At 38.3% G+C, this 26,311-nt stretch overlaps 1 protein-coding gene and 1 long non-coding RNA gene across 2 annotated transcripts; one reads left to right on the top strand and one right to left on the bottom strand.

The window, feature by feature from the left end:
* Positions 1–13,878, top strand: LOC307119718 (myosin-7-like). The gene is made up of 39 exons (XM_079806166.1): positions 1–32; positions 128–160; positions 408–616; positions 698–841; positions 921–1,077; positions 1,159–1,186; positions 1,291–1,399; positions 1,488–1,580; positions 2,662–2,725; positions 2,820–2,918; positions 3,002–3,105; positions 3,568–3,706; positions 3,791–3,909; positions 4,067–4,216; positions 4,305–4,475; positions 4,587–4,893; positions 4,979–5,058; positions 5,138–5,343; positions 5,505–5,628; positions 5,711–5,847; positions 5,925–6,180; positions 6,267–6,509; positions 7,623–7,799; positions 7,895–8,040; positions 8,547–8,637; positions 8,709–9,098; positions 9,186–9,312; positions 9,400–9,518; positions 9,619–9,815; positions 10,829–11,012; positions 11,259–11,424; positions 11,504–11,628; positions 11,820–12,128; positions 12,223–12,426; positions 12,532–12,828; positions 12,900–13,004; positions 13,122–13,217; positions 13,313–13,447; positions 13,769–13,878. The coding sequence occupies exons 3-39, from the start codon at positions 416–418 to the stop codon at positions 13,787–13,789; spliced, it is 5,820 nt and encodes a 1,939-aa protein (XP_079662292.1). The 5' UTR covers positions 1–32; positions 128–160; positions 408–415; the 3' UTR covers positions 13,790–13,878.
* Positions 2,642–26,311, bottom strand: LOC307119721. The gene is made up of 5 exons (XR_013815672.1): positions 26,233–26,311; positions 25,726–26,047; positions 25,474–25,530; positions 13,736–13,845; positions 2,642–5,320 (listed from the first exon to the last, which is right to left on the bottom strand). It is a non-coding gene; the product is annotated as an uncharacterized lncRNA (long non-coding RNA).

The following is a 26,311-nucleotide window of genomic DNA, read 5'->3' on the forward strand; positions in this document are numbered from 1 at the left end:
ATTGCAAGCTCACATCATTGTGCCATCTAAAGGTAAGAACACAGATCATTTAGATTGAATTGTTCATGACGACTGAACAATAGAATAAGATGACTTCTCATTAATTAGTTTATTTTTTTATTGAAAGGACTTGGACTTTCTTGGGTTTGGATTTCATCTGGTAAGGCATGCTTTTATAAAGATGAACACATTGTGTATGTGTGTGTGAATGTAAATGTATGCAAAATTTTATTTTTGAATGCAATGATTTCTAATTAAAGACCAATAATTATATATTTATAAATATTTATAAATTATACTATTTATAAATTATATTTAATTTTTAAATATATATATTTATTTTTACAATACATTTTTGAATTGTAAACAAGTTTCACTTGAAGAGAATCTTGTCATCTATGCCTCAGTCTGAAAGATGGGGGATGCTGTGATGGCAGAGTTCGGGCCAGCGGCTCCGTTCTTACGAAAGTCAGACAAGGAGCGTCTGGAGGCCCAAACTCGCCCCTTCGACATGAAGAAAGAATGCTTTGTGCCCGACCCTGTGGTTGAGTTTGTCAAAGCCTCTGTCACCAGCAGAGACGGTGACAAAGTCATTGTTGACACTGAATTTGGGAAGGTAAGGTCTAATCTCTGCATTGTTGTAGATTGTACACAGGAGTACAGTGTGACTCTCAAAACATTTTTGTGTTATCCACAGACAGTAGCTGTGAAGGAGGATGATGTTCACCCCCAGAACCCGCCAAAGTTCGATAAAATTGAGGACATGGCGATGTTCACCTTCCTACACGAGCCCGCTGTGCTGTTTAACCTCAAAGAGCGTTACGCAGCCTGGATGATCTACGTGAGTCAAGTCTTAAAACACTCACACATTCTCTTTATCTTGCATGAGCAGATCTAAACCTTCTGTGAATCTCCTACAGACCTACTCTGGGCTCTTCTGTGTCACTGTGAACCCTTACAAGTGGCTGCCAGTGTACAACCAGGAAGTTGTCAATGCCTATCGAGGAAAGAAACGAACTGAGGCCCCTCCACACATCTTCTCCATCTCTGACAATGCCTACCAGTACATGCTGTCAGGTGATGATCTGACGTGTACTTTTTTGGAGATTTCGAATGCAATTTCAAATGCTAAATTTCTTATGTTTTATTTTCTCACAGACAGAGAAAACCAGTCTGTCCTGATCACGTAAGTAATGCATATTATTCCATAGCATAATGTTCCTCCTTTAATCAATATTTTATTTCTATGCTGTTGTTGATCAGTCTTTTAATTAACGTTTTTATTCTAAGCGGAGAATCCGGTGCTGGAAAGACTGTGAACACTAAAAGAGTGATCCAGTACTTTGCGAGCATTGCAGCAGCAACAACTGGCAAGAAGGATCCATCAATGGAGAAAAAGGTGCTTAATTCCAACAAAAAAAGCATGTCTGTTAACTGAAAGGTACATCAAACGTTTTACACACTTATCATTAAAATATGATTCTCAGGGTACTCTGGAGGATCAAATAATCCAGTGTAATCCTGCTCTGGAGGCCTTTGGTAATGCCAAGACCATCAGAAATGACAACTCCTCCAGATTTGTAAGAGGGGTTTATATTGGTTTTGTTATTCTATATTGGTTTTCATTTCTATATTGCCCAAAGTTTTGGGACGTCTGCCTGTATATGCACATGAACTTTAATGACGTCCCATTCTTAATCCAGAGTTTAATATGGAGTTGCCCCACCCTTTGCAGCTATAACAGCTTCAACTCTTCTGGGAAGGCTTTCCTCAAGGTTTAGGAGTGTGTTTATGGGAATTTTTGACTTTTCTTCCGCTGATGTTGGACGAGAAGGCCTGGCTCGCAGTCTCCACTCTAATTCACATCAAAGGTGTTCTATTGGGTTGAGATCAGGACTCTGTTTAAGTCAGTCAAGTTCTTCCACACCAAACTCGCTCATCCATGTCTTTATGGACCTTGCTTTGTGCACTGGTGCGCAGTTATGTTGGAACAGGAATGGGCCATCCCCAAACTGTTCCCACAAAGTTAGGAGCATGAAATTGTCCAAAATGTCTTAATATGCTGAAGCATTAAAAGTTCCTTTCACTGGAACGAAGGGCATCATACACCACTGCATCCGACGCTTTGCATTGCACTTGGTGATGTAAGGCTTGGATGAGCTGCTCTGCCATGGAAACCCATTCCTTGAATTTCTCTACACACTGTTCTTGAGCTCATCTGAAGGCCACAGGAGTTTTGGAGGTCTGTAGCTAGTTCTGCGCACTGTGCGCCTCAGCATGCGCTGACCCCGCTCTGTGATTTTACGTGGCTTACCACTTCGTAGCTGAGTTGCTGTTGTTCCGAATTGCTTCCATTTTGTTATAATACCACTAACAGTTGAACGTGGAATATTTGTGAGGAAATTTCATGAATGGACTTATTGCACAGGTGGAAACCTATCACGGTACCACACTTGAGTTCACTGAGCTCCTGAGAGCGACCCATTCTTTCACAAATGTTTGTAGAAGCATCTGCATGCTTGATTTTATACACCTGTGGCCATGGAAGTGATTAAAACTCATTCAATTATTTAGAGAGGTGTCCCAATACTTTTGGCAATATAGTATATGTTATATGATGTTTTATGTTATTTATTTTATTATGTATTGCTTTATTTACAGGGTAAATTTATCCGTATCCATTTTGGCCACAGTGGAAAGTTAGCTTCTGCTGACATTGAGACTTGTAAGTACTTTACTGCCCAATATCATTTCAACAAATCACTCATTGATGAAATGTGTAACTGTTTTGAAATTCTTCAATTTATCAATTCATTTAGATCTGCTGGAGAAGTCTCGTGTCACCTTTCAGCTCAAGGCTGAGAGAGACTACCACATCTTCTATCAGATTCTGTCCCAGAGAAGACCAGAACTGCTGGGTAAAATTACCCATCATATCTATTAACACCACCAGCTCTAATTAGAAGAGTCTTTTCTGATCTATGTTCCCATTTCCCCTTAGAAATGCTGCTCATCACCAACAACCCCTATGACTATGCCTTCATCTCCCAAGGAGAGACAACAGTGGCTTCTATTGATGACGGTGACGAGCTGATGGCCACTGATGTGAGTGTTTGTTAAAAACATAGGCAGTTCACAATACAAGATACCACATTATAAAATATTATAAGAAATAATCCACCCAACATTTGCAATTTAGTCACCATTAGAACTTTTGGCAACTCGTATGAATGCGTTTCTGCTGAGGAACATGAATTGATAATGTCCTGGCTGTTTTCCATACAACAAAAGCATATCATGATCAGGGGCTGTCAATAAGTATAAAACCATAAAAGGTCCACACAACTTGTTTTTTTTCTGAAGCCATCTGATTGTGTGAGAAAAAGAACAGTGTGAACACGCTCTCCGTTGTGTTCCACAGCAGAAATTAAGTCATACAGTTATAGAACGACTTGAAAGGGAATAAATTCTCATGGCCAGCCTATTCTTTAAAAAGAAAGACTGCTAATGTAGTTGTCAAAAAGTAGAATATGAAACATTTGCCATGAAACTTAACATTTGCTGTAGGAAGCGTTTGATGTGTTGGGCTTCACCCATGAAGAGAAGAACAGCATCTACAAGCTGACTGGTGCTGTCATGCACTTCGGCAACATGAAGTTCAAACTGAAGCAAAGAGAGGAACAGGCCGAGGCTGATGGGACTGAGGGTCAGTATAACTTGGAATCTCAGCTTCATAAAGGAGACATGTTGTATATAGAGTCAAAGCTCTGTATTCTTTTTTATCATGTAGATGCTGACAAAATCTCATATCTGATGGGCCTAAATTCAGCTGACTTGATCAAGGGTTTGCTCCACCCAAGAGTCAAAGTAGGAAATGAGTGGGTCACCAAGGGACAGAGTGTCCAGCAGGTAACAATGGAAATTAATAATCTAATGGGCATTAGAGTTTTCTGCATCATAAGTTCACTTTCCAAGACATACAAACAAAATCTTTCATGTCTCTGTAAAATTGCTCTCTTGTTTGCAATGTGTCAAATTCTGCAAAATGAAATATTTTCTTTATCAGGTGTACTACTCTATTGGTGCTCTGGCAAAGTCTGTGTACGAGAAGATGTTCCTCTGGATGGTTGTGAGAATCAACCAATCCCTGGACACCAAACAGCCCCGCCAGTACTTCATTGGTGTGCTGGACATTGCTGGATTTGAGATCTTTGATGTAAGCTGAAATTATTGTTATTCAGGAACAAATCCAACAAGCAGTTGGATAATCACCATTATGATTATACAATCTATTCCACCTGTAGTCCAACACCTTTGAGCAGCTGTGCATCAACTTCACTAATGAGAAGTTGCAGCAGTTCTTCAACCACCACATGTTTGTGCTGGAGCAAGAGGAATACAAGAAGGAGGGCATTGAATGGGTGTTTATTGACTTCGGCATGGACTTGCAGGCTTGTATTGAGCTCATTGAGAAGGTGGGTGAATACAATGTTGATAATTAAACTGGAAGGGGAAAAATCATGTTTTTCACTTAACTTTTGTGGCAAACTGATATATTGACTGTCACAATCTACAATTCATTGTAGCCCATGGGTATCATGTCCATCCTTGAAGAGGAGTGCATGTTCCCCAAAGCCAGTGATGCAACATTTAAAACTAAGCTTTATGACAACCATTTGGGGAAAAATCCAAATTTCCAGAAGCCTAGGATTGTCAAGGGTAAACCAGAGGCCCATTTTGCCCTTGTTCACTATGCTGGCACTGTTGACTACAACATTGCAAACTGGCTAGTGAAGAACAAGGACCCTCTCAATGAGACGGTTGTAGGGTATTTCCAGAAGTCAACTCTTAAGCTGTTGTCTATTCTGTTTGCTAATTATGCTACTGATGACGGTAAGTACACACTGGAGTGTGACATGAAAATATAATAAGTACTACTTTTACTGCTTAATAATAACAAAAATAATGTATTTCACAGCTGCGGATTCTGGAGGAAAGGCTGCCAAAGGTAGCAAAAAGAAGGGTTCTTCCTTCCAGACGGTGTCAGCCCTCCATAGGGTATGACATTTTATAACACTATTTTGTCTAACAAGGTTTTATAGCAAATTAATATAAATCGTCTATGCTTTACCAACAGGAGAACTTGAACAAGCTGATGACCAACTTGAGGGCAACTCACCCTCACTTTGTGCGCTGCATCATCCCCAATGAGACTAAGACTCCTGGGGCGATGGAGAATCCTCTGGTCATGCACCAGCTGCGCTGTAACGGTGTGCTGGAGGGCATCAGGATCTGCAGAAAGGGATTCCCCAACAGGGTCCTGTATGGAGATTTCAAACAACGGTTAGTATGAAACCAAATGGCTTTCATGTCTTACAAAATAATTTTATGTATGACTCCAAGTTATTGCAAGTTGCATAATTTCAATTCTCTGTTTGCTAAATTAAGCATTGGCTAGATATAATAAAAAAAATACCTATGAAAATTGTTTTGTTTTTTTGCAGTTACCGCATCCTAAATCCTGCTGCTATCCCCGAGGGACAGTTCATTGATAACAAGAAGGGTTCAGAAAAACTTCTGGGCTCTCTGGACATCGATCACACCCAGTACAAGTTAGGACATACTAAGGTATTTTTTTATTAACATTAACTTTTTCCTAAGCCAATTTTCCAATTTCATCCTTTCTGATGCAAAATTCTTCCCTATACAGGTTTTTTTTAAGGCTGGTCTTCTGGGTACTCTTGAAGAGATGCGAGATGACCGTCTTGCGCTTATTATAACTGGAATTCAGTCCAGGGCTCGTGGTTTTCTATCAAGAGATGAGTTCCAGAAAATTGTGGAAAGAAGGTTAGATTTTAGCTCTTTAGTCTTTAACGTATTCTCCAAGTTACATTTTATCATTTACATTTCTTTAATATCTACAGAGATGCCTTGCTTGTGATCCAGTGGAATGTACGTGCTTTCATGGGTGTCAAGAATTGGCCCTGGATGAAGCTCTACTTCAAGATCAAGCCTCTGCTGAAAAGTGCAGAGTCCGAGAAAGAAATGGCCAACATGAAGGAGGAATTCACCAAGTTGAAGGAGGCGTATGCCAAATCTGAAGCCCGCAGAAAGGAGCTTGAGGAAAAGATGGTTTCTCTTCTCCAGGAGAAGAACAACCTGCAGCTTTTAGTGCAGTCTGTAAGTTCACATCTGCACTTTGCATTTTTCCACAAGTCAGAAAACAACAAAAGATTTAAAACAAATAATAATAATAATTTTGATAGGAGCAAGATAATCTTACAGATGCCGAGGAGAGATGTGAGGGTCTGATCAAGAGCAAGATCCAGCTTGAGGCAAAAGTCAAAGAGCTGACAGAAAGACTGGAGGATGAAGAAGAGATGAATGCTGAGCTGACTGCAAAGAAACGAAAGCTGGAGGATGAATGTTCTGAGCTCAAGAAGGACATTGATGATCTTGAGCTCACTCTGGCCAAAGTGGAGAAAGAGAAACATGCCACTGAGAATAAGGTCAGTTTTCAACACTGAATCAGTAAGTGATGCAAGAATGGTGTGTCAAGAGTCCGTTGAGACACTGTAAAATCCAACAGTAGTTCTAACAAACACTTTTAGTTAAAAGGTTAGTTCACCTTCGGAACACAAATTAAGATATTTTTGATAAAATCAGAGAGCTCTCTGACCCCATGACTTGGAAAGACATGAGGGTGAGTAACTAATGACAGAATTTTCATTTTTGGGTCAACTAACCCTTTAAATTTACTTAATGTAAATCTGTAATCTGTAATATTAATTGATTGGTTTGCATGCGAGGCACTCAATTTTTTCAGACGGGGCATTTCTTAATAGACTTTTCACTCATTTCCTCCACTTCTGCAATTATCGTTCTCTAGTTGCATTCACTCATTTCCCAAAGTCATATTGAATGTTGAATTGTCAAAACAACTGAAAATTTTGAGAGAACACATAAGCTCACTTCTTACATTGATGTTGATTTTCCTAAAATTCTCCATTATGGTGTTCCCTTTGGTTAGGCACTTGGAACTTAAATTATATTATTGTAATTCTCTTCCTATTGATGCAGCGATGCAACAAGAAATCAGTTATTTGGTTTCAAAGGAAGGGAAGTAATAAAAAGGTTGCTTTAAAAGGTGACCTAACTTCTAACTAAATCATTAACTAGTCTATTTTTCATGTCAAATAATGATCTTATACAGTTTTATCTAACACCTTGTGAAACTTTTAATTGGATTGATATAATTCCACTATATTTGTGATAATATCTTGCAATTGACTATGCTTGAATCACACACCGACTTCAACATTCAGCATGCAAAACACAACAATGGTAGCTATACTAAGTCAAGTGTAAATCTAAATTAATTATCAAGTATTTGAATCTGAATGCCTTTATTGTCATTGCAAATTTGTACAATGAAATTCAAGTGCAACTCCTTGTGGTAAAAGAATAACATCTCTACATTTAATAGAACTCTTGAGTAAGTGAACTATACTCACTAGTACAACATATCCTATTTCACTTTTTTTAAGGCAATTGGTTTGCATGCTTTTTAAAGCAAGTCTGAATAATTAGATTTTACAGTGTACAATGACACATTTCTACAGGTTAAAAACCTGATAGAAGAGATGGCAGCTTTGGATGAGATCATCATTAAGCTGACCAAGGAGAAAAAAGCTCTTCAGGAGGCCCATCAGCAAACGCTGGATGACCTCCAGAGTGAGGAAGACAAAGTCAACTCACTCACAAAAGCCAAAGCCAAGCTGGAGCAACAAGTGGATGATGTAAGAGCTAGAAAACACAACACTAGAATTAAATTGTGTTATTATTTATGAAGTGATTGTATAACTATTTATATATATTTTTTGATGAAATTTAGCTCGAAGGTTCTCTGGAACAAGAAAAGAAAATTCGCATGGATCTTGAGAGAGCTAAAAGAAAGCTTGAGGGTGACTTGAAGTTGACTCAAGAGAATGTGATGGATTTGGAAAATGATAAGCAGCAGACGGAGGAGCGGCTAAAGAAGTAATATATATTACATGATATAAAATCCAATTTTAATATTAAAAAGATATTTAGTAACACTACAATAAGGTTCCAATTGACTTTGTTTAACTACATAATTTAACATAATGAAAAATACTTCTAAGCATTTATTAAACTTAATGTAAAGTTAAACATTTACAAACACATTACTAAAATCAAAATATAATATTGTTTCTAATGTTAATAATTAGATTAGATAGGCTTTTATTATCCTGGAGGAAATTTGTCTTGGACACGTACAATACATTTTCTGCTGATTAAAAATAAAATAAAAGTACATACATGACTATCACTCATACACACACAATAATAATATTAAATGGGCCTGAGCTAATAATGAAAAGTTTTCTTTTTATTAATGAATTAATTACAAGTCTTGATCATTTTTTATTTAATGTAGTTTAACATTAACTAATGAAACCTTATTGTTAATTATTATCAAATGTTCATATAATCATTCATGTGTGGTCCTGTTTACTTGGCAGAAAAGACTTTGAAATAAGCCAGCTCATTAGCAAGATTGAAGACGGACAAGCTTTGGATTCCCAACTCCAGAAAAAACTGAAAGAGTTGCAGGTAACTTGTCTTAATAAGATGGATACATTTGGATAGTTATAATTATCATATTTTAATGTATGCACATTTAGGCCAGAATTGAGGAGCTTGAGGAAGAGCTGGAGGCTGAGAGAGCTGCCCGTGCTAAAGTTGAGAAACAGAGAGCTGATTTGTCCAGAGAACTGGAGGAGATCAGTGAGAGGTTGGAGGAGGCTGGTGGAGCCACTGCTTCCCAGATTGAGATGAACAAGAAACGTGAAGCTGGGTTCCAGAAACTGCGCAGAGACCTTGAAGAGTCCACTCTGCAACATGAGGCCACTGCGGCTACACTGAGGAAGAAACATGCAGACAGTGTGGCTGATCTGGGAGAGCAGATTGACAACCTCCAGAGAGTGAAGCAGAAGCTGGAGAAAGAGAAGAGTGAATTCAGACTGGAACTGGACGATGTGGTCTCCAACATGGAGCAGCTTGCAAAGGCAAAGGTGAGTGAGAGAAATTATGCTGAGAGTCTATAACACATGTGTGTCAGTCACAGAAAGCAATCAACTATGATATAATTTATCCTCAAGACACACCTGGAGAAAATGTGCAGAACTCTGGAAGACCAGATGAGTGAGTACAGAACCAAGGCTGAGGAAGGTCAGCGCAGCATCAATGATTTCACCATGCAAAAAGCCAAGCTGCAAACTGAGAATGGTAAGAACACAAAATATTGTGTCACGGTACCAACTGTACCATAATGATAATTGGACAAATGTCAATATTTTTAATATTGCATTTTAGGAGAACTTGCCAGACAGCTTGAGGAGAAAAACTGCCTGGTGTCTCAGTTAACCAGAGGCAAGCAGTCCAACACTCAGCAAATTGAAGACCTCAAGAGGCACCTCGAAGAAGAAATCAAGGTTTTCAAAATCTCCTACTCTAAAATGTTTGCTAAAGACATAAAAATTCACTGTTGTAATAAAAAACTGGCTGAAAATATTTGTTTTTGTTTTTCTTCAGGCTAAGAATGCCCTGGCTCATGCAGTTCAGTCTGCACGTCATGATTCTGATCTGCTGAGGGAGCAATATGAGGAGGAGCAGGAAGCCAAGGCTGAGCTGCAGCGTGGTATGTCCAAGGCAAACTCTGAAGTGGCTCAGTGGAGAACCAAGTATGAAACTGATGCCATCCAGAGGACTGAGGAGCTGGAGGAGGCAAAGTAAGAAACAAATAATATTTAAAAGTTTGGTCTTTAGTAATGAGACACTTTTCTAAATGTTCTGTTATAGTTTGTGGGCTATAAAAAAAAAATCAATTTTATACAAAAAAACGTATAAAATCAAGCACTAGGCATGCAGGTGCCTCTACAAACATTTGTGAAAGAATGGGTCGCTCTCAGGAGTTCAGTGAACTTAAGCATGGTACCATGATAGGTTGCCACTAAAAAGTACTTTATCACTACTAAATATTTCACACTCAATTGGTAGTGGTATTATAACAAAGTGGAAGCAATTGGGAACAACAGCAACTCAGCCACAAAGTGGTAGGCCATGTAAAATAACAGAGTGGCGTCAGCGAATGTTGAGGCGCAAAGTGCGCAGAAGTCGCCAACTTTCTGCAGAGTCAATAGCTACAGACCTCCAAACTTCATGTGGCCTTCAGATTAGCTCAAGAACAGTGCGTAGAGCTTCATGGAATGGGTTTCCATGGCCGAGCAGCTCATCCAAGCCTTACATCACCGAGTGCAATGCAAAGCGTGGGATGCAGTGGTGTAAAGCATTTCACAATTTCATGCTCCCAACTTCGTGGGAACAGTTTGGGGACGCCCCTTCCTGTTCCTGCGCACCAGTGTACAAAGCAAGGTCCTTAAAGACATGGATGAGCGAGTTTGGTCTGGAAGAACTTGACCGCCTGCACAGAGTCCTGACCTCAACCTGATAGAAGACCTTTGAGGTTAATTAGAGCGGGGACTCCGAGCCAGGCCTTCTCGTCCAACATCAGTGCCTGACCTCACAAATGTGCTTCTAGAAGAATGGTCAAAATTTCCTATAAACACACTCCTAAACCTTGTGGAAAACCTTCCCAGAAGAGTTGAACCTGTTATAGCTGCAAAGGGTAGGCCGACTCCATTTTAACCCATAAGAATTAAAAATGGGATGTCATTAAAGTTAATTTGCATGGAAAGGCAGGCGTCTCAACTTTTGGCAATATAGTGTATTTTGATTATTACAGGAAGAAACTGACTCAGCGTTTACAAGATGCAGAAGAAGCTGTGGAAGCTGTTAATGCTAAATGCTCCTCTCTGGAGAAGACCAAGCACAGGCTACAGAATGAGATTGAAGATCTCATGGTGGATGTGGAGAGATCTAATGCTGCTGCTGCTGCTCTGGACAAGAAGCAAAGAAACTTTGATAAAGTAAGGAGAGAACGTACATTTTGTTATTAGCCACATTAGCAACTCAAGGATTAACCACATATTTACAAAACAAAATAGCATGTAAAATACATAATAGCATCGACAATATTCAATGTTAAATTGATAGTAAATGCAAGTTTCTAACTATGGATAGGGTCTATTTTGGGGTCTATTCTTAATTTACAAAAACACTTGACCAAAAGGCACTGCTCTCATTGGCCGTTTGGCCTTGCTAAATTTAATCAGGTCTTGGCTGAGTGGAAGCAGAAGTATGAGGAGTCCCAAACTGAACTGGAAAGTTCCCAAAAAGAAGCTAGATCTCTGAGCACTGAACTATTTAAGCTGAAAAACTCATATGAGGAGTCATTGGACCACCTGGAGACCATGAAGAGGGAGAACAAGAATCTCCAAGGTAAGAGTGGTTTTACAAACCCAGCCCATTACTTTAATTGTTTGTATTTCTGAGCTCACATGTTATTTCTATTACACAGAGGAAATTTCTGACCTCACTGAGCAACTTGGTGAGAGTGGGAAGAATATTCATGAGCTGGAGAAAGTTCGAAAACAACTGGAGCAGGAGAAACAAGAGATACAAACAGCTCTGGAGGAGGCTGAGGTAAAAGAAGAACCACCATTTTCTCCAAAATTCTTATTCATTTGACAACTCTTTGATTTAAATCAAGCTATTGTTTAAGGCACTTGATCATTCCAGATTATTTTAAGGGAGTTCACCTCCCACCCCAAAACACAAGGTTGAACAAAACTTTAAATCTAAATAATAACAAACACTCATTTTACTCTTCATAGGGTTCCCTTGAACACGAGGAAGGAAAGATTCTTAGAGCTCAGCTGGAGTTCAATCAGGTCAAAGCTGATATTGAACGTAAGCTGACGGAGAAAGATGAAGAGATGGAGCAGGCCAAGAGGAACCAGCAGAGAATAGTGGAAACCCTGCAGAGCTCACTGGAATCAGAGACTCGCAGCAGGAATGAAGCTCTCAGGCTGAAGAAGAAGATGGAGGGAGACCTCAATGAGATGGAGATTCAGCTCAGCCAGGCTAACAGGCAGGCATCAGAAGCCCAGAAGCAACTCAAGGGTCTTTATGGACATCTCAAAGTATGATGAATCTTCAAATCAAGATTTTATGATGCTTAGGTGAAATCTAACATAGTTCTTCAGTCTTTTCATTTGTAAAACTTGTACTTTACAGGATGCCCAACTGCAACTAGATGACACTCTTCGTAGTAATGATGATCTCAAAGAGAACATTGCCATTGTGGAGAGACGCAACAATCTGCTGCAGGCTGAACTGGATGAGCTGAGATCCATATTGGAACAAACTGAGAGAGGAAGGAAACTGGCTGAGCAGGAACTGCTGGATGTCAGTGAGAGAGTTCAGCTCCTGCATTCTCAGGTATGACACATCTGTACTAATACTATCCAAAACAAAGCCTAAATTCTCTCTTAGTACACAATATCATCAAAAGACTATATGAATGTGAATATTGTCCATGTTCAGAACACCAGCCTGCTGAATCAGAGGAAGAAGCTGGAGGGAGATAATACTCAGCTTCAGACTGAGGTTGAGGAGGCAGTGCAGGAGTGCAGGAATGCTGAGGAAAAAGCCAAGAAGGCCATCACTGATGCTGCCATGATGGCTGAGGAGCTGAAGAAGGAGCAGGACACCAGTGCTCATCTGGAGCGCATGAAGAAGAACATGGAGCAGACCATCAAGGACCTGCAGCACCGTCTGGATGAAGCTGAGCAGATCGCCATGAAGGGAGGCAAGAAGCAGGTCCAGAAACTGGAAGCCAGGGTAAGTTGCCGATGTTTTTAGAAACTACTCATTCTAACATTTTTATACTAAAATTGTTACACATCTGTTAGGTGAGAGAGCTGGAAAGTGAGGTGGAGATAGAACAGAAAAAGGCCACTGACTATGTCAAGGGGATTCGTAAATATGAGAGACGCATCAAGGAGCTCACCTACCAGGTAGGAAAAATATTGCCCCTGCTTGATTTGATCATGTTATTTGTTATATACATACATTTTAGTATTTAAATGTACTATATTGCATATGCATCCTAAAAACATTTTTGATTTGCATAGACTGAGGAAGACCGAAAGAATCTGGCTCGCCTTCAGGATCTGGTGGACAAACTCCAGCTGAAGGTCAAATCCTATAAGAGAGCTGCTGAGGACGCGGTGAGTAATTTTACAGACTGGTACCATCTAATGATACGACTTCTCTAGTAATTGTATCTTTTGATTTCACAAATGCTGTTGTGTGTAATCTTTAGGAAGAACAATCCAATTCCAATCTGGGCAAGTTCCGTAAGCTGCAGCATGAATTGGATGAGGCAGAGGAGAGGGCTGATATTGCTGAATCTCAGGTCAACAAGCTGAGAGCCAAGAGCCGTGATACAGGATCCAAGGTAAAAGTTGGTACTTAAAACAAGCGATTTTGGTCACAAAAATAAAAACCTCAGAAAATCCACAAATAAATAGTCACTTAATAGTCACAAATAGACTTAATAGGTAAACTCTAGATCTGCACTTTTTAGTGACTTTAGGATATGAATAGAAAGTAGTTTCAACAACATGCCTACACTTGATGAAATGCATTCTGCTATTTAACAAGTGTGACTACAGAAAATAAAAAAAAAACATCCATGTTGATTAGCTGTGTAGAGTTTAAGCCATTTTGAACTGGATCAGCTTACCTTTAACCCTTTTCCCCTTTTTCTTTCTAACAGAAGGGGGCTGATGAGGAGTGAAAATATTAGATGGATCTCTCTAAACATTGATTGCCGTGACAATCTCTTCTGTAGTTCTGTAGAATAAACCAGACATGAAAATGAATACCTTATCCTCTTTTGTATTTATTTTAACAATGCAAAACTTTGCAATGTCCCAACATGATCCTGAACACAACAGTAAATCAGTTGCCTAAATGTACTGTATGTTCCACAGACTAGGCAGTCTAGTCTAAGATCTAATTCAAACTAAATTCAATATGTTCTTAAATTGTTTTAAATACAACAAAATGTATAAAAATAAAGGAACTCTAGTTACAGATAAATATCCTTGATACATAAAATAAAAGGTTTTCAAACAGATCACAGTGGTAGCATCAGAAAGGTATGGAAAAAAAGAAATATAGAAAAAAAGTACATCAACAAGATAATAATGTTAAGTAAATTAGGAGTCAAAAAGATATAATGCAGTATAAAAACCAGTATAAAGTTATCACATTCCTAGGTTATCTAATACAGACTTCCATATTTTCCAAAATATATCTAGATTGTCATCGTCAATAAATTTTCTCAATATGAACAATTCTCACAAGCTCACTCAGCAGCACATCTCCTGTTTCCACCTCTGAAGAATCAATCTCTTTGCAAAACAATAAGGAAATACACTCACATAAAGGATTATTAGGAACACCTGTTTCCCAATTTCTCATTAATGAAATTATCTAATCAACCAATCACATGGCAGTTGCTTCAATGCATTTAGGGGTGTGGTCCTGGTCAAGACAATCTCCTGAACTCCAAACTGAATGTCAGAATGGGAAAGAAAGGTGATTTAAGTAAGTTTGAGCGTGGCATGGTTGTTGGTGCCAGACGGGCCGGTGTGAGTATTTCACAATCTGCTCAGTTACTGGGATTTTCACGCACAACCATTTCTAGGGTTTACAAAGAATGGTGTGAAAAGGGAAAAAAATCCAGTATGCGGCAGTCCTGTAGGCGAAAATGCCTTGTTGATGCTAGAGGTCAGAGGAGAATGGGCCGACTGATTCAAGCTGATAGAAGAGCAACTTGTTACAACCGAGGTATGCAGCAAAGCATTTGTGAAGCCACAACACGCACAACCTTGAGGCGGATGGGCTACAACAGCAGAAAACCCCACCGGGTACCACTCATCTCCACTACAAATAGGAAAAAGAGGCGACAATTTGCACAAGCTCACTAAAATTGGACAGTTGAAGACTGGAAAAATGTTGCCTGGTCTGATGAGTCTCGATTTCTGTTGAGACATTCAGATAGTAGAGTCAGAATTTGGCGTAAACAGAATGAGAACATGGATCCATCCTTCCTTGTTACCACTGTGCAGGCTGGTGGTGGTGGTGTAATGGTGTGGGGGATGTTTTCTTGGCACACTTTAGGCCCCTTAGAGCCAATTGGCCATCGTTTAAATTAGGGATGCACCGATATGAACATTTTGGCCGATACCAATAACCGATAATTCTTTATATTTAAAAGCCGATAACCGATATATTGGCCGATAAATCTAAATACAAATTTTAATAAACTTTGAGAGCCTGATTACAAAAACAAAAGGCTCACCATTAAAAGCCATGCCCCAAACACTTCAACATAAATCAAACCTATACACTACAGTAGCCTATTTGAACCAGTGTAAGATTACTTAACTTTTCAAATTAATTTTACACTCCTATGGCCAACTTACTTTATTAAAAAAAATGGTAACACTTTACAATAAGGTTTAATTTTTGTTAGCATTAGTTAACCAACAATGAATGAACAATACTTCAACAGGATTTATTCATCTTAGTTCATGTTAATCTCAAAATTTTCAGATCCAAAGAACAAACATTTTATTACTAACATTAACAAAGGTTATTGTTCTCTGTTTGTTCGTGTTAGTTAATGCATTAACAAATTAGATCTTATTTGTAAAATGTTACCAAAATTCTATTGCCTAAAAATAAAAATAATATACCTAAATAATGCAAACAAGTTATTGGACAGCATTACTTAGGCTGCATAATAAAGAATCAGAATGCAAGTGCATGAAATAGCCTCCGCACAGACAATAAGGAAATGGTTTTAATCAAACCATATTGTTGATGGAAATGATACGAGAACAATAAAAGTGCTAGTTATTAAAAAATAACGCTTTTGTGTTTTTGAAAAAAATATGTTTAATATTACAGTAATAGTAAACATCTTTAATATTAGTCTAGTCTATTAGGAATAATGTTGCTGTTTGAGAGCGCGTGCTGAAGCTGGAGAGAATGAACGAACAACCGTAAACTGAAGCGCTTAGAAGGTTAATTAACAACTAAACGCATCATATATGAGAACAATCAGATATTTATACAAAATAAATATATTACAACTTATATTAGCACAAAATCACGCATAGGTGAAGGCCTAGAACTCCTGTGAATGCTCTTCCCCTGTTTGAGAGCGCGCGTTGAAACTGAAGATGATCACCGGTACAATGAAGCACTGCGGGTTATTGACTTAACGAAACGCATTCTATATGACATTAATCAGATGTTTATGCTACAAAAACGTAATATTACGACTTACATATGCTTAAAATGATGTGAATGCACAAGCGAATTTGACTGTGCTGGTCAGAGTGCGCTGTGGACGCTTCCCACAACAGCGTGCTGAAACACAACAACTAAACAAAGAGAATTCACGTTTTATAAAAAAAATATTCTCATTACAGTGTTATGTATAGGACAGTCCCAGTAGTTATTAATGCTGTGCATTTCTGTTTGAAATGCACGCGCTGAAGCTAAAGACCGGTACAATGAAGTGCTTTACTGCATCGTTAATTAACTCAACCAAACGCATCCTATATGGGATTATATAGACAGAATAATAAATATAATATTACAATTTACAATGGCACAAAAGGCTGTGAATGCACAAGCGAACTTGACTGTGCTCGTCATGAAGGTGTAACTCCGTGGGCGCGCTCTTCCCTCAACAAACGCGCTGAAACACAACGTTCTTTTACAGCCGTATTCTCATTATCATTTTATGTAGATTATATGTTAGACTTGCGCATATGTTGCACATAACTGTATTTTCCTTTTCGAAGTGATTCAAATCATATTTAGAGCAATTCAAACCCATCATGGTGGACAGCGCGTCTGTCTCAGCTGAAGGAAAAATACATTATCTATCGGCTTGACTATATCGGTCAAATTTTCTTAAAGGACCGATAACGATAACATAAAAAATAATAAGTTATCGTCCGATAACGATATGTTGCCGATATATCGTGCATCCCTAGTTTAAATGCCACGGCCTACCTGAGCATTGTTTCTGACCATGTCCATCCCTTTATGACCACCATGTACCCATCCTCTGATGGCTACTTCCAGCAGGATAATGCACCGTCACAAAGCTCGAATCATTTCAAATTGGTTTCTTGAACATGACAATGAGTTCACTGTACTAAAATGGCCCCCACAGTCACCAGATCTTAACCCAATAGAGCATCTTTGGGATGTGGTGGAACGGGAGCTTCGTGCCCTGGATGTGCATCCCACGAATCTCCATCAACTGCAAGATGCTATCCTATCAATATGGGCCAACATTTCTAAAGAATGCTTTCAGCACCTTGTAGAATTAAGGCAGTTCTGAAGGCGAAAGGGGGTCAAACACAGTATTAGTATGGTGTTCCTAATAAACCTTTAGGTGAGTGTACACTGTCTTTCAAATTAACTAAAAGAAGGTACAGAACCCCGAAATAGCAATCAATCAAGCTACAATAGTCAGTCACCACCACTTGAGGGCACCACCATACTTTATAGGTGTCCATGTAAAGCAGGATGGGGCAAGTTTTTAATCCTTTAATTTCTCAGTGTAGGTTTATTTTTTAACATAAATAAATAAAAAAATAATGTTCATTGCTAGTTTATGTTACAATGCAAAAGAATGCATAAATGAACTGTAGGGGTAGCAGTGGTTAATGTAACTTCAATGTGTTTCCTGTAAAATGACACCAAAATTGTGCATTTAGAGACCACTGTATGTGGGTATGGGAAGCTATTCAATTTGGGTAGGCCAAATCCAGGCGGAAATCCCCAAAAATGTTCCCCGTCAACGTTAACGCATTACGGCATGCGATTAATTCAAAATCCTTAATGCGTTAAAATGATTTCACGCAAATAAATTACTGAAGCATGTGAAATTGTGCCATTAATGTAATTTACTTCATGCAGTTAATGATCTTAGAAGTCCAGCGAACAGTGACTCGCAACCAGTTTTCAATTAATTATTCATTCCAGTGTCTGTTTAACTTTAAAACACAAGTTCTGTCATATTCTGTAATTGTTTCCGAAGAGCGCGAGCCTTCACGCATCACACTGTGTGAAATAGTGTGGTGCAGGTATGATGTCCGAACCATGTGGTAAACATAACTTAACTATACGTTGACGTTTGTTCGACAGCGTAAATTACACACACCCATAGCGAAAATACTAATTTTGAAACAGTTATGTTCATCATTCAAAACGTACGTTTTTAACAAGTAACTATATAAGACGGTTTGGGGTGTGAGTGTGTGCAGTGGCCAAAATGTCAAAAATCGTCAAGTTCTGTTTACCACACGCTTTATTTTACTCATGAATTGAAAAAACCCAACTCCAGTAGGAAAATCTCGAAGGAACCAGTGGTGAATTAGACTTCCAGGTTCTAACGTTATACCTGCACTACTCTATACAGACTGAACAGAACATCAAAACATCCCACCGGCGGCCAGATGATACTATGTTTCTCGGCAGGGTGTAGCAAACCAGTGTCCTGCTAGTAATGTTTTGATGGATGCGGATTGTAATCAAGGTAAAGACGATTGCAGTGATGTACAGGAGTCGTACAGAAGCACGTGAGAGTCTATTATTATTGAGGTACAAACAAAACCATGTATGTGCGCTCTCTTATGCACAGACACATTTTAGTGCATTCACTTTGTTTCCACACACATTCAGGATGTTTTTATCTGTCAAGTGTAGCTTGCTGTGTTTAGTCATTCTGAATGGATTCGTGTTCTGTAGTAAGTAAATTTCAGGTTAAGGCAATTGGTTTAGGGTTGTTTTTGGCATCTCCATGTGGTTCTGCTCAGTATCGTAACTTGGCATGAATTCTAAAAAGTTTTGTTCTGTAATGTTTTTTTTCCCATGGGTGCTTTGGTGTGCATAAATGTATTAATTATATGGACTCCTTGTATCATTTATCGTGGAAGAGCAATAGGAAGATATGTAAGAATTAGAGGATGGATACCCGACCCGGACAGATATTTAGAAATAATGTTCTGTTCGGGTTCGGGTCGGGCTCGGTCACGTCAGCGCGATAAGGCATTGAACATTTGAAATTTAAAACAGCTTATTATGTAGGTAGCAATGGGCCTTTTTAACTTGATGTTTTTGTGATTCAAATAAATTAAAAATATTACCCTAACATCCCTCTTCCTGTGCGCGGAAATTTGTTTATGTGGCTGTGACAACGCACAACCAGCATGCGTGCATATCGCATATTATTAGGGTACATGTGGCTGGCAGCGCAACTTCAGCGCCGCTGGCAGGACCATCGAGCAGAGGACAGCCTTGAATCCATCCACAGTTGATGCAATCCTTCTTCTGCATAATAACCTGGATTAGCCTAAACTTTGATGGATGATTATGTACAACCCCAAATCAGAAAAAGTTGGGACAGTATGGAAAACGCAAAAAAATACTTACTTTGACTTGTATTACAGACAATATGAACAAAAAATATTTAATGTTTTGTCTGGTCAACCTCATGTCATTTGTAAATATGCATCCTTTCCTGTCATTCAGACCTGCAACACATTTCAAAAAAAGTTGGGACAGTAAAGCATTTACCACTTTGTAATGTTGCCATTCCTTTTCACAACACTTAAAAGACGTTTAGGGACTGAAGACACCAAGTGATGAAGTGTTTCAGGTGTAATTTTGTCCCATTCTTCCTGCAAACAAGTCTTAAGGTGGGCAACAGTACGGGCTCTTCCACACATTCTCTATTGGAGACAGGTCGGGACTGCATGCAGGCCAGTCAAGTACCCGTACCCTCTTCCTCCGCAGCCAGGACTTTGTAATGTGTGCAGAATGTGGTTTTGCATTGTCTTGTTGAAATATGCATGGACGTCCCTGGAAAAGATGTCTTCTTGAAGGTAGCATATTATGCTCCAAAATCTCTATGTACTTTTCAGCATTAATGGTGCCTTCACAGAAGTGCAAGTTACCTTTGCCAAGGGCACTGACACAACCCCATACCATGACAGACCCTGGCTTTTGGACTTGTTGCTGGTAACAGTCTGGATGATCCTTTTCTTCTTTGGTCCGGAGCACATGGCGTCCATTCCTCCCAAAAAATACCTCAAATACTGATTCATCTGAACACAGTACACGTTTCCACTGTGTGATGGTCCATCCCAGATGCCTCCGAGCCCAGAGAAGTCGACGGCGCTTCTGGACACTGTTAACATAGGGCTTCCTTTTGGCACAGTACAGTTTTAACTGGCATTTGTGGATGTAACTACGTGTTGTGGTACTTGACAAAGGTTTGCAAAAGTAGTCCTGAGCCCATGTGGTGATATCGCTTATAGATGAATGACGATTCTTGATGCAGTGCCGCCTGAGGGATCGGAGATCACGGTTGTTCAGCTTAGGCTTGCGCTAGGGCTGGGCGATATGGAGCAAAAAATATATCTCGATATATTTTGCTATATTTCGATATACGATATATATCTCGATATCTTTACAGGAAAAATAACCACCCAAAAACTACTGCAAAAAAAAATATGCCAATTTTTTTTTATTGAAGTGCAAAGAGGTAGGCAGTTCATGTAGGAACAAAGTAGGGATGCAACAATACAGCACGTCCACAGTTCAATACATACCTCGGCTTTTTTTACCACGGTTTTCGGTTCGGTTCTGATGGCTAGTCGCATCAGATTTTTGCTATTCTATTCTTAGCCGAACAGCAAGAGCTTAAGGAGGAAAAAATACATTTTTTTTATTGCAATACTCTTTCTTTATTTTACTTAAAAGACTTGAAAAACCTTACTTAAACTTAAAACTTTACTTTTAAAAAACCTTGTACACATTCCTAGTGTACTGTATAATATGAAATAAATATATATTTATAAAGATTTACACTGGCAGCTCAGAGCTGTACAGCAGCATATTAGTATGAAATTGAATTAATAAATGTAAAAATAAAACACTACATAGACTTCCCTATAAAATATACATTGATTCTTATTAAAGCTACTGTATAAGTTTTTCAGTCAAGAGCTGTGAGTGATTTTGTCTTTGTCTTTTGTTATTTTATTAACCACTAAAGGAATAGTTCACTCAAAAATGAAAATTCTGTCATTGATTACTCACGCTCAAGTTGTTTTAAACCTGAATAAAGTTCTTTCTTCTGTTGGACATAACATATATTTTGAAGAATATTGGAAACCAAACAGTTGCTGGTCCCCATTGTAGGAAATAATTATATGGATGTCAATCGCTACTATCAGCTGTCTGTGTTCAACAGAAGAAATTAATACAGGTTTGGAACAACATTAGAGTGAGTAAATAATGACATCATTTTAGATTGAACTGTCCCTTTAAGGACAAGCGGCAGCGTGTTCACTAGGCTGCCCTGCTGTCAATTTAAGACTTTCACGCATCTAATATACAAACACACGCCGATTTTACTTTCACTTTAGACATAACCGACTGTGTTTATGTTAACCTTGTGTGTATCTGACAGTATTAGCGCAGTAAGATTTAGTCCAGTAATCACTTGTGACAGGCTTTTAGTGCGCGCGCTCTGGAAAGCGCATGGTGCCCTACGCGCAAGGCTTTAAAACGCATGCAAATAATGAATTTTCATTCAAAAACAAAACAACTCAAATCAAGGGCATAGTAAGTAACCTTCTCCAGCAAGCAAGCCGCTCTCTCTCTGTAGTGTACAGTCGCGGGAGTTCTTGTCTCGCAAAGTAATGCCGCCTAGGTAAACTGTATCTTGGATCAAGTGTTTGAGAACCAACTGTCGGCATTCATGGCAGTAGACATCTGTCTGCTGTTCGTCTGACGCCTTAACCGAAGTATCTCCATATAATGGAGCCAGTTGTTTTTAAGACGAGTTCTGTAGCCTCCGAGCTGGTTGCGGACGCCGCCATGACAACACGCGAGGGGAGGGGCGAGCGAGCGGGGGCGAGCACAGCACAGAGAAGGCAAACGAGCAAAGTGGCGGAATCAGAATTAAATATAAACAATATATCGATATATACGATATGTCAAAATCCATATCGTCTTTAAAAAATATCTCGATATATTTTGAATATCGAGATATCGCCCACCCCTAGCTTGCGCACTGAAATTCCTCCAGATTCCTTGAATCTTTTAATTATGTTATGCATTGTTGAATGTGAAATATCCAAATCTCTTCCTATCTTTCTTTGAGGAACATTGTTTTTAAACATTTCAATAATTTCCTCGCGTATTTGTTGGCAAACTGGCGATCCTCGGCCCATCTTTGCTCCTAAAGGATTAGACCTTTCTTGGATGTTGCTTTTGTACCAAATCATAATTACAATCACCTGTTGACATCACCTGTTTCAAATCACATCATTATTTAACCATTTTACCTCATTACTAGCCCTAAATTGCTCCTGTCCCAACTTTTTTTTTTAATGTGTTGCAGGTCTGAATGACAGGAGAGGATGCATATTTACAAATGACATGAAGTTGACCAGACAAAACATGAAATATTTTGTGTTCATATTGTCTGCAATGAAATACAAGTCAAAGTAAATTTAGAAATCACTTCTTTTTTATTTATTTGCGTTTTCCATACTGTCCCAACTTTTTCTGATTTGGGGTTGTAAATAGATCCCATGTTGCAGTTTAGTAGCCATACATTTTTCGATAAAAATGGTAAGACTGATTTTCATTTCAATAAGCTGCATTTGTGTTACGTTAATATTTTGTTCTGTTAGCTTGGGCCATTTTTGGTAGACCTTTGTTCATTTAATTTTGGTTTCACAATTGGCTATTTGATTGGGCCCCGTTAACACGTGTAGCCTATTTGTTTCCCTGTGTGCGCGCTAGTGCGCTCATCTGTAATAATTTCAGAATGCCTTCCTACAGTTGCTTAACCCTTGTGCACTGTTCGATTTCTGGTTCCACTCCTTAAGGTCCGGGTCAAATTGACCCTAATTCGATTCAATACAATTCCCCAAAAATCACATTATGAAAAAACACATACAATCAGGTACAAACAAGTAACTTTTAATATCAATACTTTTCACACATTACAAAGAATAAATATCTGAATTTACGATTTATAAAAATACTTTTAACCACTATTTTTAAGATTGGCCCTTAGGACACTTGCCTTTATACATTTAGAACAATAATATCTTAGTCTAAACCTAAAGTAATCTTAAACAACTATATAGCATTTTAAAGCTTTCAGACTTTAATCTCAAACCATATATGGAAATCGAAGAGTCTACATGTCATCTAGTGGAAAACGTTGGTACTGCGCACAAAAACATATTTTTTTGAGATATCAAACTAAAATTTGATACAGTATTAGTTCAGTTATTTAGCTTTGATTTTCTTGAGGTTTTAGAATTGAACATGTTTTGTAAAATGTATATTTTATATAAAATTAAAAAAAAAAAAAAAAAAATATATATATATATATATATATATATATATATGTTATATATTTTACATGTTCATAAACTTTGTCTTTCAACTTTCTGAGCTCTGACATACAACAAAGTGTTTTGTATTTTGTGTCTGTACAGTTGCTTTTGAATAGCTGTCCTATATGGGTCAAATTGACCCAAAAACAGCAAGAGTGTATAACATTGTGATATGCACATTTCACAACGCATCAGCATGTTGAAACTTTGCATGCATGTTAATGACCCTAAATGAGAAAAGGTCACATAATTTCAAGAAAAACAATGTAGGTTAGATAGTATTTCAGATAGATTGAAACAATTAATTATAGCTCATTTTTACCATTTGTGGCATACAAAAAATATTTCTGTATTGAAAAAAAAGGGAAAAGCTTTTTTTTTTAGCTTCATAGGTTAGTAAAAAACTAAAATAACAAAATATAACCAAGAAATGTTATTATTTTGGGTCTCTACAATTGCCTTAGAACATTAAAATATGTGGGTCAAATTGACCCGTGAACATCACGAACGTAACAGTAAATGTGTGCGTATATGTCAAAACACATCAGCGTGTTGAAACTTTGCATGCATGTTCATGACCCTAAATGAGAAAAAGTCACAAAATTTTAAGAAAAAAAAAAAAGTAAAAATCAAAACGGGTTAAATTGACCCGCAACATAACACAAGGGTTAATAAAAGCGGGCTTTCCACACGAACAAACGTACACGTGTCATTAGTATGAGAAAAAAAAAATAGTGTAATGTCTGAAGAATAACAGACAAGGGAGGCTGTTTCCAAACTTTTAATCAGAACGATGATGAACACACTCTCACTCAAGCGCACCCGTCTTCCGTATTTGTTTCCGCCCCTCTGAACTCCCTTTGTTAACCCTATCACTGCCGGTGCAAAACAAAACAGCAATTTCACAACTATTAAGAGTCTGTGCGCTACATTCGGGCTTGGACATAAATATCTTAATTCCTGTCAGGCTCGGGTCGGGTTCGGTTACTGCTCTGTCGGACAGAAAAATGCGGCCCGATCCGCACTCTAGTAAGAATGTGTGGTGGTGCTGGGATGTTATGGGAAGACATAATAGAGTGTGTAAAAATGCAACTGTGAATTTTCAGTTTACATGTAACACGGTCCCACTTAATCATTTGATACAATGCACTTTTTGTGTTTATGTTTTTACATTGTACCAATTTTTGTAAATATATAAAAATAAAAATATAGAAATATAAAAAATTTAAAATACGTGCATTTAAATTTCAGCTGTAATTAAATCTATAATTACACTGTTGTTGACCCTTCCCTTACCACTTAAACCACCCTTTAACCTACCCATACCACCAAATCTGTCCCTAACCTTACCTGTATCTACCTCCATAAGGGCAAAAGTGTTTTGTAATACAAGATGAACACAATAAATACACTGTATTTTTTATGTAAGTACATAGTAGATAAAGACACCTGTCCATTTTCTATTTGTGTAACACAATATTGACTTCTCCAAGTAAATATGTACCTACTGCTGGATTCTGTATCTATAAAGCTCAGTGTGATACACAAGAGCATTCTCGTATAGTGTAGAAAACAGACGGTCAACTAAAATATTTCCATGGTGAAAATACATCACAAAAAGTGTGGCTCACTCAATGGCAAAAACCCTTTTTAGTTTGGTGGCATTGGTCAAATTCACTGACACATTCACTAGGTTTTGAAGCATGAATTACATGTTTTGTGTGAGTAAATACATTTAGCACATGTGATGATGTTCACGCACAGTTGTGGCAGTTGCACTTACAGTTTAGAGAATGATTAATAAAAACTGTATTGGTTCTCACATAATATGATCATGTGATTGTTTTAAGTTTATTAAACAGTTTAATTCTGTATTTATAAAATTTGATATTTAAAAAAATTGTCCTATCAGTTACTACACTGAGCAACTAAAAATCAAAAAGAAAAAGCATCGCATTACCTTGATCTGTAGATGTGTTGGATCTTCTCCTGCAGGGAAAACAGTGTTTGTGTGTGGCTGAGTAAATATAGAAAAAACAGGGTCAAGAGAGTGAGGGAAAAATAAACATTTGCACAGCAGAAGTCAAAAGTCACGCCAATTTGCCTAATGGAAGCATAATGTGTTCTTGTAAAGAACAATCAAATTCATTGACAGACAATCAAAGATAGACAGACAGTCAAAGATAGGGGTGCATCATGTAAATATTAATACCTGTATGCTCTGATTCTCTGTCTCCATCATACAGCTGGCTCGAACAAGGGATAACGAAGAAATGACAATGACTCAATCAAAGGAGCAAAAGCATCATGTGACGTCCAGTGGACACTTGTCCAAGTAAACCAGACAAACAGACCCCCCAGTCTCCATTAATAGCCTGCTCAGTGGTCACGAAGCACAATGGGTCAAGTCATTGACCTTTTGGTGAGCTGAGACGACAAAGGGCCTAAACAGCTGAGAATGAACCACCTGCGTCTCAGGGAAGAGTGTGGATTGGAATGTTCCACCTTGTCATGGCAAGAGACGGAACTGGCACCTAAAGGAAAAGAGACAGGATATTAAGGTTCTCCAGATCTCCAGTTAATCCAGAGTGAAGGCCTTAATAAGGTACTTGTGCTAACCACTAAAATCATGCAAGCAACATGCCACAAATAATTTCCCTTTTTTTACTCAAAAGCTTAAGAAAACATATGCTTGACCCAAATGATTCCAAACGATTACCAGAAATGATTCCTGACTCCCTCAAGGTCATTGTGATGGATGGGTCCAACTGGCTTTACGATGCTATGACCTTTAAGAC

The sequence above is a fragment of the Gobio gobio genome (assembly GCF_949357685.1).
Source record: "Gobio gobio genome assembly, chromosome: 23".
Lineage (NCBI taxonomy): Eukaryota > Metazoa > Chordata > Actinopteri > Cypriniformes > Gobionidae > Gobio > Gobio gobio.